The following is a 16,322-nucleotide window of genomic DNA, read 5'->3' on the forward strand; positions in this document are numbered from 1 at the left end:
TATTTTGAATGCTGACCAAAATAAAATATTTCAGGTCGATACACAAAACGGCTGATTTAGAAACGAGATAGGCATCAAAAATTTTGATTTCACCTGTACCGGTATTGATATCCCCAATACCAAATAAAGTGGTTGAGAGATGACCACAAAACAGCCTATATCCTCTCATTGGTGAATAGTAGGGTGATATTGTTATTCAGAGGCTCTTAACTATTTATTTAGTCAGTTCCGTCAATGTCGATTGAAGAATGAAAACAGTGACATCTGCTGTTTCCTCCTTGATTTTCTTACAAAACAAACGTTTCAGATCCATCCGCATTGCCTGTAAACAATAGTAAAGCTTTTTAATCTTTTTTTCTTGCCAGCTGGACCGAACGCGGTGCGACTTTGTAGTCAGAGCTTCCAATGGTATGGCTTCGAGTAGGTATTCCTGCTTCAGAATTTTTCTAATCGTTGCCTGTGATAAAGCGCGCTGTAGCTGTAACACGCTTTGAGTCCACAACGCAAGCTGGACCTGGCTCAATGATGGTTTTTCGGCATTGTGGCGGCAGATCTGTCGTCGCTGTTCATTCGTTAGCCTGTTTCGCGACGTAAGTGGGGACTTATTAATAGTGGGCGATAATACCGGGTATTGCAGTGTTGGGCGGGGAATAGATAAATGCCATCGCAAGCCGGCACAAACGAGCCACCTTGCGTTTTACGAACCGCAACGATGTCAGATTCGTGTGTACTTTATATTGGGTACAACTCCTTTTAGTGATTCCTCTATATAATAATAAATGTACTTTATTCGGGAAGGGCTTTTATTCGAGCGTGTACGCTACTTGAACCTAGAATTCTTTCCATTTTCTGCTGGAAGCGTGTCATCCTGGATTGCGATCTTTTGTTTGACTTTGTTTTGAAGACCGCACTCGGCCGCGCCTTCATTCTTCGTTTGAGCGGCGAGAGCGCAAACAACGAGGAAAAAAGCGACCGAAGCGACCAGCCATCGACTGTTAGCGAACTTCAGGACAGAAGCAGATACAGAGCGTGACCACTGAGCGACGACAGAGACCCCGAGCACTTTTCTAACGCGTGTTTGTGTCCAGAAGGGCCTCCTGTGCGAGTGGGGAGCTCTTCTCTGGCGACTAACCGCCTCTTCCCGCCTAGGGTTGAGCGCCTTGTGTATTGGCTGTGCGCCTGTATTTCATTAAGAGGTGGATCGGTCTTTCCTTCGGCTTCCATTGTGTAGCTGGGGGCCTGCTTCATTGCATTTCATTCTTTTCCTACGAAAAACAATAAAACAAAAAAAAACAGAAAGAGAAACAGCAAAACATTCAGAAAAAGTAGTGCATTTAGTAAGGATGACAAGAAACGAGAGAAATAAACGCGAGGTGATAGGAGACAAGTGGAACGGTATGTCCTGCGCCGGTCTCGTAATGAGCATCTGGAGTCTCTGGGTGGTGCAGGTCTCGTCAGCGCCCACGACGGTCAAGTCCTGGTCACACGACGACGCTGACGCGACGACTGTCAATTGCTCGGCACTTTCGCCACCCCCTGACACTCCGTTCTGGGAAGCAATGGACCGCTGCTACGACTGCGCCGCGGTGCCGTCGTGTGGCTTCTGCCGATCCACACTCACGTGCGTGCCCGGTAACCTCCACGGACCATTCGCTCGGTACCAGATCTGGTGCAGCGATTGGATCGCTGAGGCAGAGGCCTGCCCAGTGAACCCGCAGTGCAACACCATCACCGATTGCGGTAGTTGTGTCGCGTCGGATGAATGCGTGTGGTGTGCGTCCGATGCAGCGTGTATGGCGATGGAAGAGGGTCTCGGCTCTGGGTGCAAAGCGCTCGTCAGCGACGCGCCATGCCCCACGGTGATTGTTCCAGGTATGTGTGTTGAGCGAGCTCTGTTTTGCATTGTCTAATGTGCTATTTCATTGCAGAGACAATCATTGTAGGCGATGTCATCGTCCACCAGGAGCCACCCAATGTGCGCAGTGGGGTCGTTGTCACGGGAGTTACCCAACACTCGCTAAACTATTCCTTTGTGGTGAATCAATCCACTGTAACCGTGCAGTCAGGCGGTGGCATCATACTCCGTGGCGGTGACGACAATAGATTTAACACGGCCGGTGGTGGCGTGGCGATTGTTGCTGGCGATGGAGTGCACCAGAACCGTGGACGTGGCGGCACTGTCACGATCTCCGGTGGAGACGGGCTTGGTATCCAGAACTTTGATAGCTCGATCACGGGCGGTGCTGTGAAAGTAACAGGTGGAATGTCAAAAGTCGGGACCGGAGGTAACCTCGATATGACTGGCGGTGTCGGTGCGACTACCGGTGGGTCAATCAATATTGCTTCCGGCACGAGTTCTGCCTCGACTAGTGGCAGTGTTACGATCAAGACTGCCAGCGTCGTCACCCAGGGCGGTTCCGGTGGAGTTGTTGTAGAAACTGGAAACGCAGTAAGTGGGACGTCAGGTGCAATGGAGTTCCGCACTGGTACTTCGTCCTCGGATGAGGCAGGATCTATTGTACTGTCCAGCGGATCATCCGATGGTGGCAAAGGCGGCAGTGTTATCGTGCGCGGAGGCTCGTCTGGCGGGGATGAAGTCGGTGGGTCTGTGCGCGTGGAGACTGGTACATCTGCTACCAAAGCTTCTGGCGGAGTAGTCATTTTAACCGGTAACTCTGGAGTGAATGGTTCCAGCGGTGCCATCGTGATTGGATCGGGCAACTCGTCATCAGGTGGGACTGGTCCGTTATACCTGTTCACTGGAAGTGCAAATGAATCAAGCACGGGCTCAATTTTTCTTACGGTTGGCACCGGAAAAACTGATAGGGGTGGAAAGATCCTTGCTACAGCAGGCGCTACGACCAAACTAGGAGGCACCGGAGGTGCAGTCAAAGTCGTAGCAGGGGATGGAGCTAACACTGATGAGTCCACCGGAGGTACAACCACTATAAGCGGTGGCGCTTCTATGGGGGCGTTAAACACATCTGCCGGTGGCCACGTAATTGTTGTTGGAGGAAATGCAACCGGTGGAGCTGGTGGGTCTATTATGATTTTTAGTGGGCTTAGCCAGAACGATTCGAGCGGAGCAGTAGTAATCCAAACGGCCGTCAGTGCTCAAGGGGGGAGTGGTAGTGTTCGTCTCTCAACAGGAGATTCCGCACCAGATTCTGGGCGGGTTGAAATATCGACTGGTACTTCGACTGAGGGCAACAGCGGTGCTATCCAATTAAGTGGAGGAAAGGCAGCCGTTGGACATGGTGGTGGTATTGCTCTTAATGGCGGGCCAACTGATAGTGGTGTTGGTGGGGCTATCCACCTGTCATCTGGAGTGAGCGCATCAGGAGTTAGTGGAAGTGTTGAAATGACGACGGCATATAGTCCGCTGGGAAAAGGCTCAGGATCTCTGAGTCTTACGAGTGGCCCCGCTGCTCGTGGTGTATCTGGAAGTGTTACCGTTGGAACAGGGTACACTATCCGTAGCCCTGCGGGAAATCTGCAACTTCAAGCTGGATCTTCATCGAAAAGCACACCCGGGAGCGTCAATATTGCTAGTGGTAGCTCGGCAGCTGACACCGAAGCTGGCGGTGCTATTATGCTTAGCGGGGGGTCTGGTTTGTCTTCAAACGGCGGCGTTGGTGGCGAGGTTAGCATTGCTGGAGGTAACGGACACGGACTCCATTCGGAAGCTGAAGGAGATGGTGGTCGTGTTAAGCTTGCTGGAGGACAATCGATCGACGGAAGTGGTGGGGAGCTTCAGCTTCAAGGTGGGAGCAGCACCTCGTCCGTTGGGGGAGCTGTTAACCTTGTGAGTGGTGCATCAGGCCTCAGTTCGTCTGGCACAGTGCGTGTGGCTTCAGCGAATGCAGCCGCTTTCGGTAACTCTGGAAACTTTATCGTGAACACTGGCAACACCCTGTTAGGAATGGCTGGTTTAATCACCCTAGAAACTGGAACATCAGAAGGCCAAGCTGGGAGTGTTTCAGTCTTGGTCGGTTCTAATGGAATTGGCGACGGTGGTGACATATCTGTCGAATCTGGTTCCTCGAAGCATGCTGCTACTACAGGTGGAGCTCTGCTCTTAAGAGGAGGGTCGGGTATGAGCGACAATTCTGGTGACGGAGGCGACGGCGGCCGAGTTGTGTTAGCTGGTGGTTCGTCCCTCGGATCTTCTTCTCAAGACACTGGTGGCGCAGTCTTCGTTCAGGGCGGCGAAGCGCAAAGCGGTGTCGGTGGTAATGTCAAGATGATTTCCGGGGTAAGCGCTTACTCCTGGAGTGGTTCTGTTGAAATTGCATCCGCCCAGGCTGCGAGTGGGGGCATGAGTGGTACGTTGTCACTTGGCACTGGAAACAGTCCAGACGGCTCTGCTGGAGCTCTGAAGGTGTCTACGGGCAGAGCATCGAGAGGTAACAGTGGAACGATCGAAGTTTTAGTTGGAGCGGGTGATGCGACTGATGGCGGAGACGTTCGAGTTAGTGCTGGGGAGTCGTCAGGGATGGGCCACACTGGAGGTAAAGTGGCGCTAACTGGTGGTACTGGCTCGAGCACAAATGCCGTAGACGGTGGAGACGGCGGAGATATTGACATTATCGGTGGCGAAGCACGTGGCTCAAACTCACTTGATAACGGCGGCAGCATTAACGTAGCTGCTGGTCGAGGGTCGTTCGGGTACGGAGGTGATTTGTCTATGCAATCTGGATCTGGGGTTGCCAGTTCTAGTGGCTCTGTGTACTTGAGTACACCAGACGCAGGCTCACGCGGTGTAAGTGGTATGGTTACCGTCTCCACTGGAACATCGTCGTATGGAAACTCGGGTCCGATGAGCCTGACGACCGGCGCGGCCAAAGGCGGCAAAGGAGGCCAGTTTCAGGTGCTTGTTGGTAGCGGTGACTTCGGTGAAGGAGGTTTGATATCGATGGAAGCAGGTAGCACGACGGATACTCGGACGGGAGGATTTATATCACTCGTCTCGGGTGCAAGTCAGGCAACCTCCAGCGGTGATATCACAGTAAATACGGCGAACGCCGGTGGAGCTGGAGGAAGCGGAGGTGTAAAGGTTCAAACCGGAACTGCTACTACTACAGATTCAGGTGCACTTGTGGTTTTAACTGGTTCCGCGACGCTTGGACACGGAGGTGACATTATTGCTACTGTTGGGACTGGAACCAAAACAGATGGTGGTCAAGTTCAGTTGACTGCTGGCGCGACGACTGATGCTGGTAAAACGGGCGGAACTGTAGCCATTCAGGCCGGCGAGGGAACCAGCCCAGCTTTCAGCAACGGAGGTAATGGCGGCGTCGTGAAGGTGACTGGGGGAGCTTCTCAAGGTGGAAGTTCTGCACTTAATACTGGTGGAAGCATCGCGTTGGAAGGTGGTTATGCACATAAGGGCCGTGGCGGAAGTATTCGCCTCGACACTGGCTTTAGTGCAGCTACATCCAGTGGTGCAGTGTCTATTGCAACTGCTGCTTCGGGAAAGAAGGGTACTAGTGGCTCTGCAATTATCAGCACTGGCGACAGTACTGCCGGTGATAGTGGTGAGATCAGTTTGTATAGTGGCCAAGCCCTCAAAGGAAAAGGTGGATACATCTCGCTTTCGGTTGGAAACAACACTGAGAACTCTGGAGGAGATGTGACAATCAGTGCCGGACTTGCTCTCCAGAAGTACACTGGAGGTTCGATCACCCTTACTACTGGTGGTTCCGTGCGAACTACGTCGGGTGACTTTCTGGTCCAGACGCCAAACGGTGGTACCGAAGGTGGATCGGGATCATTGACGTTTACCACCGGTAAGAGCCAGACCACAAACAGCGGTGCAATGACATTCGTCACGGGGCTTGCGAACAAGGGTCACGGCGGAAGTGTAATTGTATCGGTTGGCGTGGGAGATACGAAAAGCGGTGGTGATGTGAACATCACCGCAGGGGACACTTCCGGTAAGTTCTTTTTTTTCAAAAGCTGCTTTTGTATAGTGTTAAAGATACTGTAAATGTTTTTTGTTGCAGCGGTTGCTCAGGTAGGGGGGGGTATCTCACTACAAGCAGGATCTGGAACAAGCACTCATGGAAGCAATGGTGGCGACGGTGGTGCTGTTCAAATTCGCGGGGGCCAAGGCATGGGTGGTAAGAAAGACTTTGACGTAGGGGGCATGGTTCATGTTGAAGGAGGGGCAAGCCGGACCTCAACAGGCGGCAAGATTGAGGTATTCTCCGGTACTGGTATGACTTCCAGCAGCGGAGATGTGGCGATCATGAGTGTCGACTCTGGAAAGAAAGGTGTGTCAGGCACGCTTCAGGTTCTAACCGGAAATTCAACCGCAGGCCCAAGTGGATCGCTTTTTGTAGTGACTGGAAAGTCTGAGCCTGGACCGGCAGGCGACATCATTGTTTCTGTTGGAACAGGGAGAACAGGAAGTGGCGGGCGTGCTGCAATTAGCGGCGGCGATATGAGCGATATGAGATCAACTGGTGGTGCAGTCGATATCACGGGGGGTCGTGGAACTAGCCGCAATGCCCAATGGGGGTGGAAAGGGAGGCCCCGTTAACGTTGTAGGCGGCTACGCTGGTGGTCAAAGTGGAGGGGATATTGGTAAGGCTCCCGACTGCGTTTAAATCTTCCTAATGACTAACGCAATAATTTTTTTTTTGGGTGCATAGCTGGAGCTGTCACTGTTCATGGCGGTCAAGCACATAAAGGAAGTGGCGGTGCTATTAATATTATCTCCGGCGTCCCCGAATTCTTTTCGAGTGGAGATATTGAAATACGTTCGGCAGATTCGGGGTTCTACGGCGTCAGTGGGTCGATTGTTACTCGCACCGGTAAATCACAAGCCGGCGACTCGGGCAGCTTTGCCCTTCGAACTGGCGATTCGGATAAGGGTAGCAGCGGTAGTATCGACGTCGCTATTGGCAGCAGTCTTGCTAAGGCAGGTGGCGACTTCAAGCTGAAAGCTGGATCGACGTCTGGAGAGGGACAGCCTGGAGGAAATGTCGTTGTTTCATCCGGTTCCAGCACGAAGGGTGATAGCGGCAGCATTACCGTGAGCACCGACAACTCTGGGACAGCCGGAGTTAGCGGATCTATTGCCGTTTCGTCTGGCACTGCTGCGAAAGGGGATTCAGGTATGATCTCGCTAACTACTGGTAGCTCAACGGGAGGCCATGGCGGCAATGTTGATGTCTTGGTTGGTACTGGTGGTGCTGGAAATGGTGGAGACATAACTGCGCGAGCTGGCGATACCACAGCTACAGCCTCGGTTGGCGGAAAGATTTCGCTTACCGCAGGCAGTGGTTTGAGCACTGATCTGAAGAACGGTGGCGATGGAGGTGACATCGTCGTGTCAGGTGGTGATGCTAGTGGTAAAAACTCCGCGACAGACGTCGGTGGATCTATTCACCTACTCAGTGGCAAAGGAAATGCTGCAACTGGTGGATTCGTGGCTATCGTGACCGGAAATGCAACCTCCTCTTCAAGCGGTGATGTGAGAATCTCCACAGGAGATGCCGTTGAGAAAAACACTCACTCATCGGGAAGCATTAGCGTCATTAGTGGTGCTACCGCCAATGAGGCTAGTGGACCTATTTCATTACGCTCTGGATCAGCTGCGAAGGGAACGAGTGGAGACATTACTGTGCAAAGTGGGGATAGCCTTCAAGGCGCAGCAAATGTGGTCGTTCAGGCGGGAGGTACTTCTGCTGCAAAAGGAGGATCTGTCGTCATTATTACAGGAGTCTCTTTTCCAGGCTCCAGTGGCGACATCGACATTAGCTCTGACCGGAGCGGCAGTAGTGGTGGTAGTGGTGTCGTGAACATTTACTCGGGGTATTCTCGTGGTCGGTCCTCCGGCACCGTGACACTAAGCTCAGGTGCATCGGAACACGGAGCAGGTGGAGATATTCAACTTTTTGTAGGCTCAGGCGTTGGTCGCCCGGGTGGAAATGTAGGCGTCACTGCTGGAGCGACTACTCACGCTGATGGTGGTGGTAATGTTGCTATTCAGTCCGGGCAGAGTACTACATCGTCCAGCGGAAGCGCAACGTTGTCTACAGCCGATGCCGGAAAGGAAGGGCACTCTGGCTCCGTCGTGATCGAAACCGGAACTTCCACTGGTATGCCCGGCTCCGGAAGTGTTTCACTTCTCACTGGCGATGCCCTCAACGGTGGAGGTGGTAATATTACAATCGCAGTCGGCCTTGCCTCCGTTGGTGATGGTGGGTCGATTCAGCTGGAAGGAGGAGACTCCACGGCTGCTCGTGGTCAGGGAGGCAGTGTCCGACTAATAGGTGGTAGCGGCCGCTCTACTGATGACAAGGATGGAGGAAACGGCGGTGATGTGGAAATCGTGGCCGGGTCGTCCGATGGCACGAACAAAGTTTGTGATCCGGGAGGAGCAATCGCTATTTCTGGTGGGGACGCCGCGGAGTCTGCAGGCGGTGCAGTCTCGATTGCCTCTGGCTCCTCGTTGAGTGCATCAAGCGGTGACGTCTCACTTGATACGGCTGATGCATCTAGCTCGACCGGCGCAATTGAGTTCCACACTGGCATCGCCAGTCTTGGTGGCTCGGGTAGCGTTGGCATCCGGACGGGTGATGCTAATAGTGGGGGAGCAGGCTCGGTTAACATTGCGGTCGGTACGGGGTCAAACGCAGCCGGTGGAGATGTCTTTGTCTCTGCTGGTTCGACAACTGCACCGAAGGGCAGAGGTGGTAAAGTTGCTATCGTGACTGGATACAACTCGGCAACTTCTAGTGGTCATTTGTCCTTAGAAACTCCAGATTCTGCAAAAGATGGTGGATCATCTGGCCAAATTTCTTTGAAAACGGGCGATTCGGCAACCAAGTCTGTTGGATCGATTATTCTTAGCACTGGCTTAGGTGCAGTCTCCGATGGGGCTGGTATTCAAGTCGCTGCAGGGAAGGCAAGCGCTGGAAATGGTCAGTGGGTCAACATTACTGGCGGAGATGCGTTTCAGGCTGGAGATGCTATTGCTGGAGGTGTCACTGTTGCTGGCGGTGTCGGGCTTGGAGACGATGAAGCTGGTGGTGGCCGTGGTGGCTCTGTGAAGTTAGTGGGTGGAAAAAGTTATGGAGGCTCTTTCAGCAAGGATGTTGGCGGGTCGGTTGCTCTCCAAGGTGGTGAAGCTATTGCTGCGTCAGGTGGCGCTGTCAGCATTATCAGCGGTGCGAACGCAGTCTCATCTAGTGGAGATGTTTCACTACAAACGCATGGTGCTCGCGTTGATGGAAGCAGTGGGCTTGTTAATATCGTTTCCGGACATGGTGCAGTGAGGTCAGGTCCCATTTTGATATCTTCGGGTTTATCTCCAGTTGGAACTACTGGAAACGTGACTTTCTGCTCAGGTGACACTAGTTCTGGAGTATCTGGATCGATTGCAGTGTCTACAGGTACTGCCAATACTGGTATCCCCGGCTCATTCGCTCTGAGCACTGGAAGTAGCAGCTCTGGCGTTGGAGGTAACTTCGTAGTTCGTCTCGGATTGAACAACGGCAATATCTCCTTGGATGCTGGAGAATCTGCTTTGGGTACTGGAGGCTCGATTCGGCTTGGTACAGGAGTCGGTCCAGTATCATCAGGGTCTGTATCTGTTTCAAGTGTTGGTGCTACTGACGCTTCTACTGCTTCTACTGGAGTCGTTGACATTGCTACCGGGAACTCACCACAAGGTGCTTCAGGCTCCGTAAAGATCAAGACAGGGGATTCAGGGGCTGGTGGAGGCAGCGTCTTTGTTGCTGCTGGGTCATCCTTTAAAACGAAAGGATCCCTGTTAATGTTGTTTGCGGGGAGCACTTCTGGTGCTCTTGGTGATGGTGGCGATGTAGCACTCGGTGCCGGTGGGTCTGAAGTCTCCACTGGGGGCAACACCGATGTTACTGCTGGTGCTGGTGAAAGCGGCGGTGAGCTATCTCTTCATTCTGGAGCTGGAACGACCCTAAATGGAGGGAGGCTCTCGTTAGTGTCAGGGGAAAGTGGAAGCGGTGACAGTGGTGGGTATTGATTCAGTCTGCTGCAAGCACCGCCAGAAGCGGACTTGTTGAGGTTGGATCAGGCTCTGCCCAGACTTCGTCTAGTCCTGCCCGTTTTTTCACTAGATCTGCGTCAACGGGAATGGCAGGTTCTATTGAGATTCGAGGAGGCAACGGGGTAGTAGACGATGGAGGTGCAGTTTATCTTACGGGCGGTGATAATCCTTCTGTGCTTGGTGGTTCTGTCATTGTGTCTTCAGGATCCGGAAAAGTCAGTGGTGAAATCACCGTTCAATCTGGGGAAGCTGAATCTGGCGGTGGCAGTGGTATGCTGCGTATTAGAACTTCAACCACTGCCGACTCATCTGGTAGTGTGAGGATCTCGTCTGGGAGTTCCACTAATAAACAAAGCGGCAGCGTGGAGCTAAGCGCTGGTGCAGGCTCTACTGCAGGAGGCAGTGTATCCATTACTGGATCTTCCAGTGGTCTGGCGGCCGGTGGTGATGTCGCGATTATGAGCGGTTCGTCTACTGCAAATCTGAGTAACGGGGGCTCCGTTCAAATTACCACTGGCTCGGGTGCTACTAGTGGTACCTTGACTGCGCTAACTGCCAGTTCTTCTTCTAGTGGGGGTGCGATTGTTGGCAGTGGAGACGCAACGACTGGCGTTAGTGGGGATTTCCCTCTTCAAACTGGCCCCAGTCTTAGCGGATCTACCGGATCACTTCGAATGGCAGTTGGCACAAGCATAACTTCAAACGGAGGCGGCATTACTCTTGTGTCCGGCAAAGGCTCTACCCAGGGTGGGAACAGTGAAATTGCTAGTGGTACAGCTTCCGCAGGTGATGGAATTGGTGGACGCCTGGCACTAAAGTCTGGTGGTGGTGATGTGGTTGTATCGGGAACGAACGCAACTGCTTCCCACATGAGCGTGACATCTGATGGATCAATCAGGGTAAAGGCGGCCGCTACTTCATCCTTGGAAATTCGCGGTGGTAACAATATGAATATTAGTGTCGATACTGGAGAACTTACTGTATCTCACGGAGAAACCACAGTGCCTGGAGGAGTGATCTGGCGTTTGCAGCCGAACAAGATGATCAGTCATGTTCCAGCGCAAATTACCGAAGTCACATACCCGTCAGATCGTCGTATCAAGACTGATATCGAAGATATTGATGAAGATGACATACTCCAGCGCCTTCAGACCCTCGAAGTGAAAAAATATCGGTACTCAGAAATGTGGCGAGAAATACGCGGGATTCCTGATGTGACTGTTCGCGGCGTGATCGCTCAGCAAGTGGAGGAAACTTTTCCGGAGTACGTGACTATTTCAACACTAACACTTCCTGAGAAAAACTTCAGCTTGGAACAATTTCACGAAGTTAATAAGCAGCAAATCACAATGGATTTAATCGCAGCTATTCACGCCCAGCACAGGCGTTTCAAGGTTGGTCCCAACAGCGAAGCGCAAAGTGGGCGAATTGACATTGCTACGGCTGACGCGGGATCTTACACAAACGCTTCCCCTACCGGCAGCAGTGGTGATATCAGTGTTGAAACTGGATCGTCCAGTGTCAGTACAAGCGGAGATGTAAGTATTGCAAGTGGAAATGCCCAATCCAACTCAGGTGCAATTAGCATTCGAGCCGGCGACAGTATCGCTGGAGAAGGGGGGGATCTAGTGCTCGAAGCAGGAACTGCTCAGGGGAGCGGAACAGCTGCTGGTAGTGTTGTAATCGCGAGTGGCGGAAATTATGAGAATCCAGGGAACGTCAACCTACAGACCCCAGATTCTCGAGGAAGTCGCAACAGCGGAAGTATCTCCGTGACAACAGGGTGGTCTGCATTTGGAGAGAGCGGATCAATTGCCATCAGCACAGGCGACTCGTTGACAGGTGCCAAAGGTGTTGTCGATGTTACATCAATGTCTACTCGCGTGTTTGGTGATTTTTCAGTTAATTCGGGATCGGATCAAAAATCCGATATTGCTGCTGATGTCCAGCTGCATACCGCAAGCAGCAATATCCGCTCCGGAGATATTAAACTTTCCACGACATCAGGCCAAGGCGTCCTTAAAGCTGGCTCCCTCACTTTTGAAACAGGTATCGGCCTTGACAAGAGTGGAGACATCGAGCTTCTATCTGGGCATACATTAAATGGAGATACCAGCACTTCTACGACGTCTCATGCACCAGGAAGTGTGGTTGTACAAGCTGAAAATTCTGCCGGCCTCGGCGGCAACGTGACTCTCGCTTCAGGGCGCGGCCAAATTGAATCGGGCACTATTTCTATATTGTCGCCAAGTGCTTTACAAGGAGGCGGTGGATCGATTGCAATTCAAACACAGCAGTCTTCTACGAGTGCGACTGGCACTATTACCATCGAATCTGGAACGACAGTCTCCGAGTCGTCTGGGTCGATCAACCTTCGTTCTGGAAGTACATCATCTTCCGATTCAGGTGCGGTAGAAATAATGGCAGGACATGCAGATACAGGCCAAGCAGGCTTCGTGGACGTGAGCGGTGGTTCTTCGTCATCGAGAGGGTCTGGCGGAGCTGTTCGTGTGTCTGGCGGCTCGTCATCGAGTGGCGTCGGCGGCAATGTGACTGTGTCGAGCGGCGACTCCGATGGCAGTGCGGCTGGCAGCAGCGTGCTTGTCCGTAGTGGCTCTGGCGGCAGCTTGAACCTAGTGCAGGGAGACAGCAGTGCTGTTGGTGCCGATGTGGGGCTGCGTGCCGGCAGTGTATCCAGCGTGGACGCAGCGCAAAAGTTGAAGATCGTCGGGTCTGCGAACGCTCAAGGAAGAGCGGGCGACGTGTTTATTGATGGCGGGTCGTCCGTGGCCACTGTGGGTGGTGCGGTGTTGCTGACAAGCGGCGGCGGTGCCATGACCAGTGGCGACGTGCGTGTGTCCACGAGTGTCGTGTCCAGCGGTTCTAGCGGTGATATTGAGGTGTACACTAGCGCTAGCAGTACGTCTAGCGGATCCGTTCGTATCAGCAGCGGGTCCGCTGACGCTAGTGTAGGATCCATCGAGGTATCTGGTGGCTCTTCTGCGAGCGGAGAGGGCTCCAGTGTGTCCGTGGTGGGCGGTGCATCGGAGTCGTTTACGGGCGGCGGCGTGACGATCCAGAGTGGCAAGGGCTTGTCGACAACAAGCGGGGCGGTGACGCTCGGATCTCATGGTGGCGTCAGCTCCGTGAACAGTGGCGCGGTGGCGCTGTCGAGTGGCTCGGTGGAGATCGGTTCGTCCGGCGCCATTTCGATCGGTTCGGGCGCGTCGCTTGCGCAATCTAGTGGGTCTGTGAGCATGTCTGGCGGCGAGGCTGCAGGTGTCGGTGGTTCAATTAATGTGTCCGGCGGCAGCAGCTCCGGCGACTTGGGCGGCTCATTGACTTTGGCTGGTGGTGCTGGCGTGACAGGAGGCGACGTGAATGTGTCGGGAGGCGCGAGTGCATCGGGCATTGGTGCGTCGGTAGCGTTGCGCAGCGGAAAAGGCTTGAGCAACAGCGGCGAGGTGCGTGTGGCAAGTGCGGATGGCGCGGCGTCGGGCGGTGTACAGATCTCGTCCGGCTCGGTGTCAAGTAGCAGTGGTTCTGCAGGGGGCATCAACTTGTCGGTTGGCTCATCTGTCATTGAAGGCGGTAACGTCGAAGTACGCAGTGGGTCTAGTACTGAATCCGCTGCGGGGGACGTGTTGCTGGCGGGCGGATCATCTCTAGTGGCGCTTTCGTCTTCGTCTGCGTCTTCGTCTGCGGAAGCTGCGGCTGGTGCAGTTCGGCTGGAGGGGGGTAGCTCTACTGGCAGCAACGGCGGCGGTTTGGTGTCCGTATCGGGTGGCGCTGGTATCGTGCAGGGCGGCTCGGTATCCGTATTGAGTGGTAACGGCAGTGACGCGACTGCCATCAGTGGCAGTGTGTTGGTGGGCTCCTCTGGCGGTGGCACCAGCGGCTCTTTGGACGTGAGGAGCGGTGCTTCGACTGCAGGCGCGTCCGGCAGTGTAACATTGGGCAGTGGCGACTCGATCGATAGTGCGCCTGGGTCTATCGATGTCATTGGCGGGTCCAGTGTTTCGTCCAGCGGTGGTTCGGTGTCAGTGCGTGGCGGAGGGTCCTCTGCGTCTATTGGCGGAGCGGTATTGCTACAGAGCGGAGCGGGTGGTACAGGTAGCGGTAACATTCTGGTGTCCAGCGCGGTTGGGACGGACTCGAGCTTAAGTGGCAACGTGGATATTGGCACAGGCGGTGCCGATTCTAGTGCGTCGGGTTCGCTGTCAGTCGTGTCTGGCGGAAGTGCTAGTGGCTCGAGCGGGTCTGTGGTCGTGTCGAGTGGCGATTCCTCCTCGACCGATGCGGGTGGCGTGGAGATCCGTGGTGGGTCATCCGGCAGCTCTACCGCACGCGGAGGCTCAGTGACCGTGTCGTCCGGTGTGGATGGCGTGGTGAGTTTGTCTAGCGGCGTTCGTCGTAGTGCTATCGGCGGCATGGTCGACATTGTGGCCGGTGCTAGCATAGACGGCAGTGCGGGCGGCGGGTCGGTGAGGATTCGCGGTGGCGCTTTGAGTGCATCTTCGGGCCTTGCGGGCGATATTGCCATGTTCGGCGGTATGGCCTCGACGGGCACGGCGACTGGAGGCGTTATTTCTCTTGACGGCGGCGTGAGTGAGGCTGGCGTCGGTGGCGGCGTGTCCATTTCGTCTGGCGCAGGATTGCTGGGCAGCGGGGACATGCGCGTTGTGAGCGGTGCTTCTACGAGCGGCGCCGCTTTGAGCGGCTCGACGACGATCGGAAGTGGCGAGTCCGTGGATGCTGCGTCGGGCGTGGTGACGCTATCTTCGGGGTCTTCAGCAGCTGCAAGTAGCGGTGATGTGTCAGTGCAATCAGGCCGTGCGGCTACAGTGGCAGGCCGCGTGTTTGTGTCGGGTGGCTTTAGTAGCTCCTCGACAGGCGGTGCGGTGTCTGTGTCTAGTGGCGCTGGTAGTGTGTCGAGCGGTGCTGTGTCGATTGGGAGCAGTGCTGCTAGCGCTGTGTCTGGTTCTGGTGAGGTGTCGATTGTGTCTGGCGACGCGATCGATGGCGGTTCCGGCGCAGTGCGTGTGTCCAGCGGCTCTAGCAGCACAGGGTCCGGGGGCTCAGTGAACGTTGTGGGCGGGCCTAGCGGCACGGCGGCATCGGGAGGCAATATTCTCGTGAGTGGCGGTGGGTCGTACACGGGATCTTCCGGCTTCGTGGACGTGAGCGGCGGTTCTTCGCCGTCGAGCGGGTCTGGCGGAGCAGTTCGTGTGTCTGGCGGCTCGTCATCGAGTGGCGTCGGCGGCAATGTGACTGTGTGGAGCGGCGACTCCGGGAGCAGTGCGGTTGGCAGCAGCGTGTTTGTCCGTAGCGGCTCTGGCGGCAGCTTGAGCCTAGTGCAGGGAGACAGCAGTGCTGTTGGTGCCGATGTGGGGTTGCGTGCCGGCAGTGTGGCCAGCGTGGACGCAGCGCAAAAGTTGAAGATCGTCGGGTCTGCGAACGCTCAAGGAAGAGCGGGCGACGTGTTTATTGATGGCGGGTCGTCCGTGGCCACTGTGGGTGGTGCGGTGTTGCTGACAAGCGGCGGCGGTGCCATGACCAGTGGCGACGTGCGTGTGTCCACGAGTGTCGTGTCCAGCGGTTCTAGCGGTGATATTGAGGTGTACACTAGCGCTAGCAGTACGTCTAGCGGATCCGTTCGTATCAGCAGCGGGTCCGCTGACGCTAGTGTAGGATCCATCGAGGTATCTGGTGGCTCTTCTGCGAGCGGAGAGGGCTCCAGTGTGTCCGTGGTGGGCGGTGCATCGGAGTCGTTTACGGGCGGCGGCGTGACGATCCAGAGTGGCAAGGGCTTGCGCTGAACAAGCGGGGCGGTGACGCTCGGATCTCATGGTGGCGTCAGCTCCGTGAACAGTGGCGCGGTGGCGCTGTCGAGTGGCTCGGTGGAGATCGGTTCGTCCGGCGCCATTTCGATCGGTTCGGGCGCGTCGCTTGCGCAATCTAGTGGGTCTGTGAGCATGTCTGGCGGCGAGGCTGCAGGTGTCGGTGGTTCAATTAATGTGTCCGGCGGCAGCAGCTCCGGCGACTTGGGCGGCTCATTGACTTTGGCTGGTGGTGCTGGCGTGACAGGAGGCGACGTGAATGTGTCGGGAGGCGCGAGTGCATCGGGCATTGGTGCGTCGGTAGCGTTGCGCAGCGGAAAAGGCTTGAGCAACAGCGGCGAGGTGCGTGTGGCAAGTGCGGATGGCGCGGCGTCGGGCGGTGTACAGATCTCGTCCGGCTCGGTGTCAAGTAGCAGTGGTTCTGCAGGGGGCATCAACTTGTC

At 54.9% G+C, this 16,322-nt stretch overlaps 3 protein-coding genes across 3 annotated transcripts; 2 read left to right on the forward strand and 1 right to left on the reverse strand.

Annotated features, from left to right (window-relative positions):
* Positions 1-1,559: 1,559 nt before the first annotated feature.
* Positions 1,560-9,839, forward strand: PITG_01490 (uncharacterized protein; the record flags this gene model as incomplete). Its single annotated transcript, XM_002908105.1, has 6 exons — positions 1,560-1,872; positions 1,929-5,936; positions 6,006-6,491; positions 6,535-6,588; positions 6,657-9,611; positions 9,805-9,839. 6 exons carry the CDS (start codon positions 1,560-1,562, stop codon positions 9,837-9,839), a joined length of 7,851 nt encoding a protein of 2,616 aa, XP_002908151.1.
* Positions 9,840-10,713: 874 nt separating this feature from the next.
* PITG_01491 (uncharacterized protein) lies at positions 10,714-12,062 on the forward strand (the record flags this gene model as incomplete). Its single annotated transcript, XM_002908106.1, has 3 exons — positions 10,714-11,590; positions 11,633-11,924; positions 12,053-12,062. 3 exons carry the CDS (start codon positions 10,714-10,716, stop codon positions 12,060-12,062), a joined length of 1,179 nt encoding a protein of 392 aa, XP_002908152.1.
* A 1,104-nt stretch (positions 12,063-13,166) lies between these two features.
* PITG_01492 (uncharacterized protein) lies at positions 13,167-13,595 on the reverse strand (the record flags this gene model as incomplete). Its single annotated transcript, XM_002908107.1, has 1 exon — positions 13,167-13,595. One exon carries the CDS (start codon positions 13,593-13,595, stop codon positions 13,167-13,169), a length of 429 nt encoding a protein of 142 aa, XP_002908153.1.
* Positions 13,596-16,322: the final 2,727 nt, after the last annotated feature.

The sequence above is a fragment of the Phytophthora infestans genome, genomic scaffold, assembly GCF_000142945.1.
Source record: "Phytophthora infestans T30-4 supercont1.2 genomic scaffold, whole genome shotgun sequence".
Taxonomy (NCBI): domain Eukaryota; phylum Oomycota; class Peronosporomycetes; order Peronosporales; family Peronosporaceae; genus Phytophthora; species Phytophthora infestans.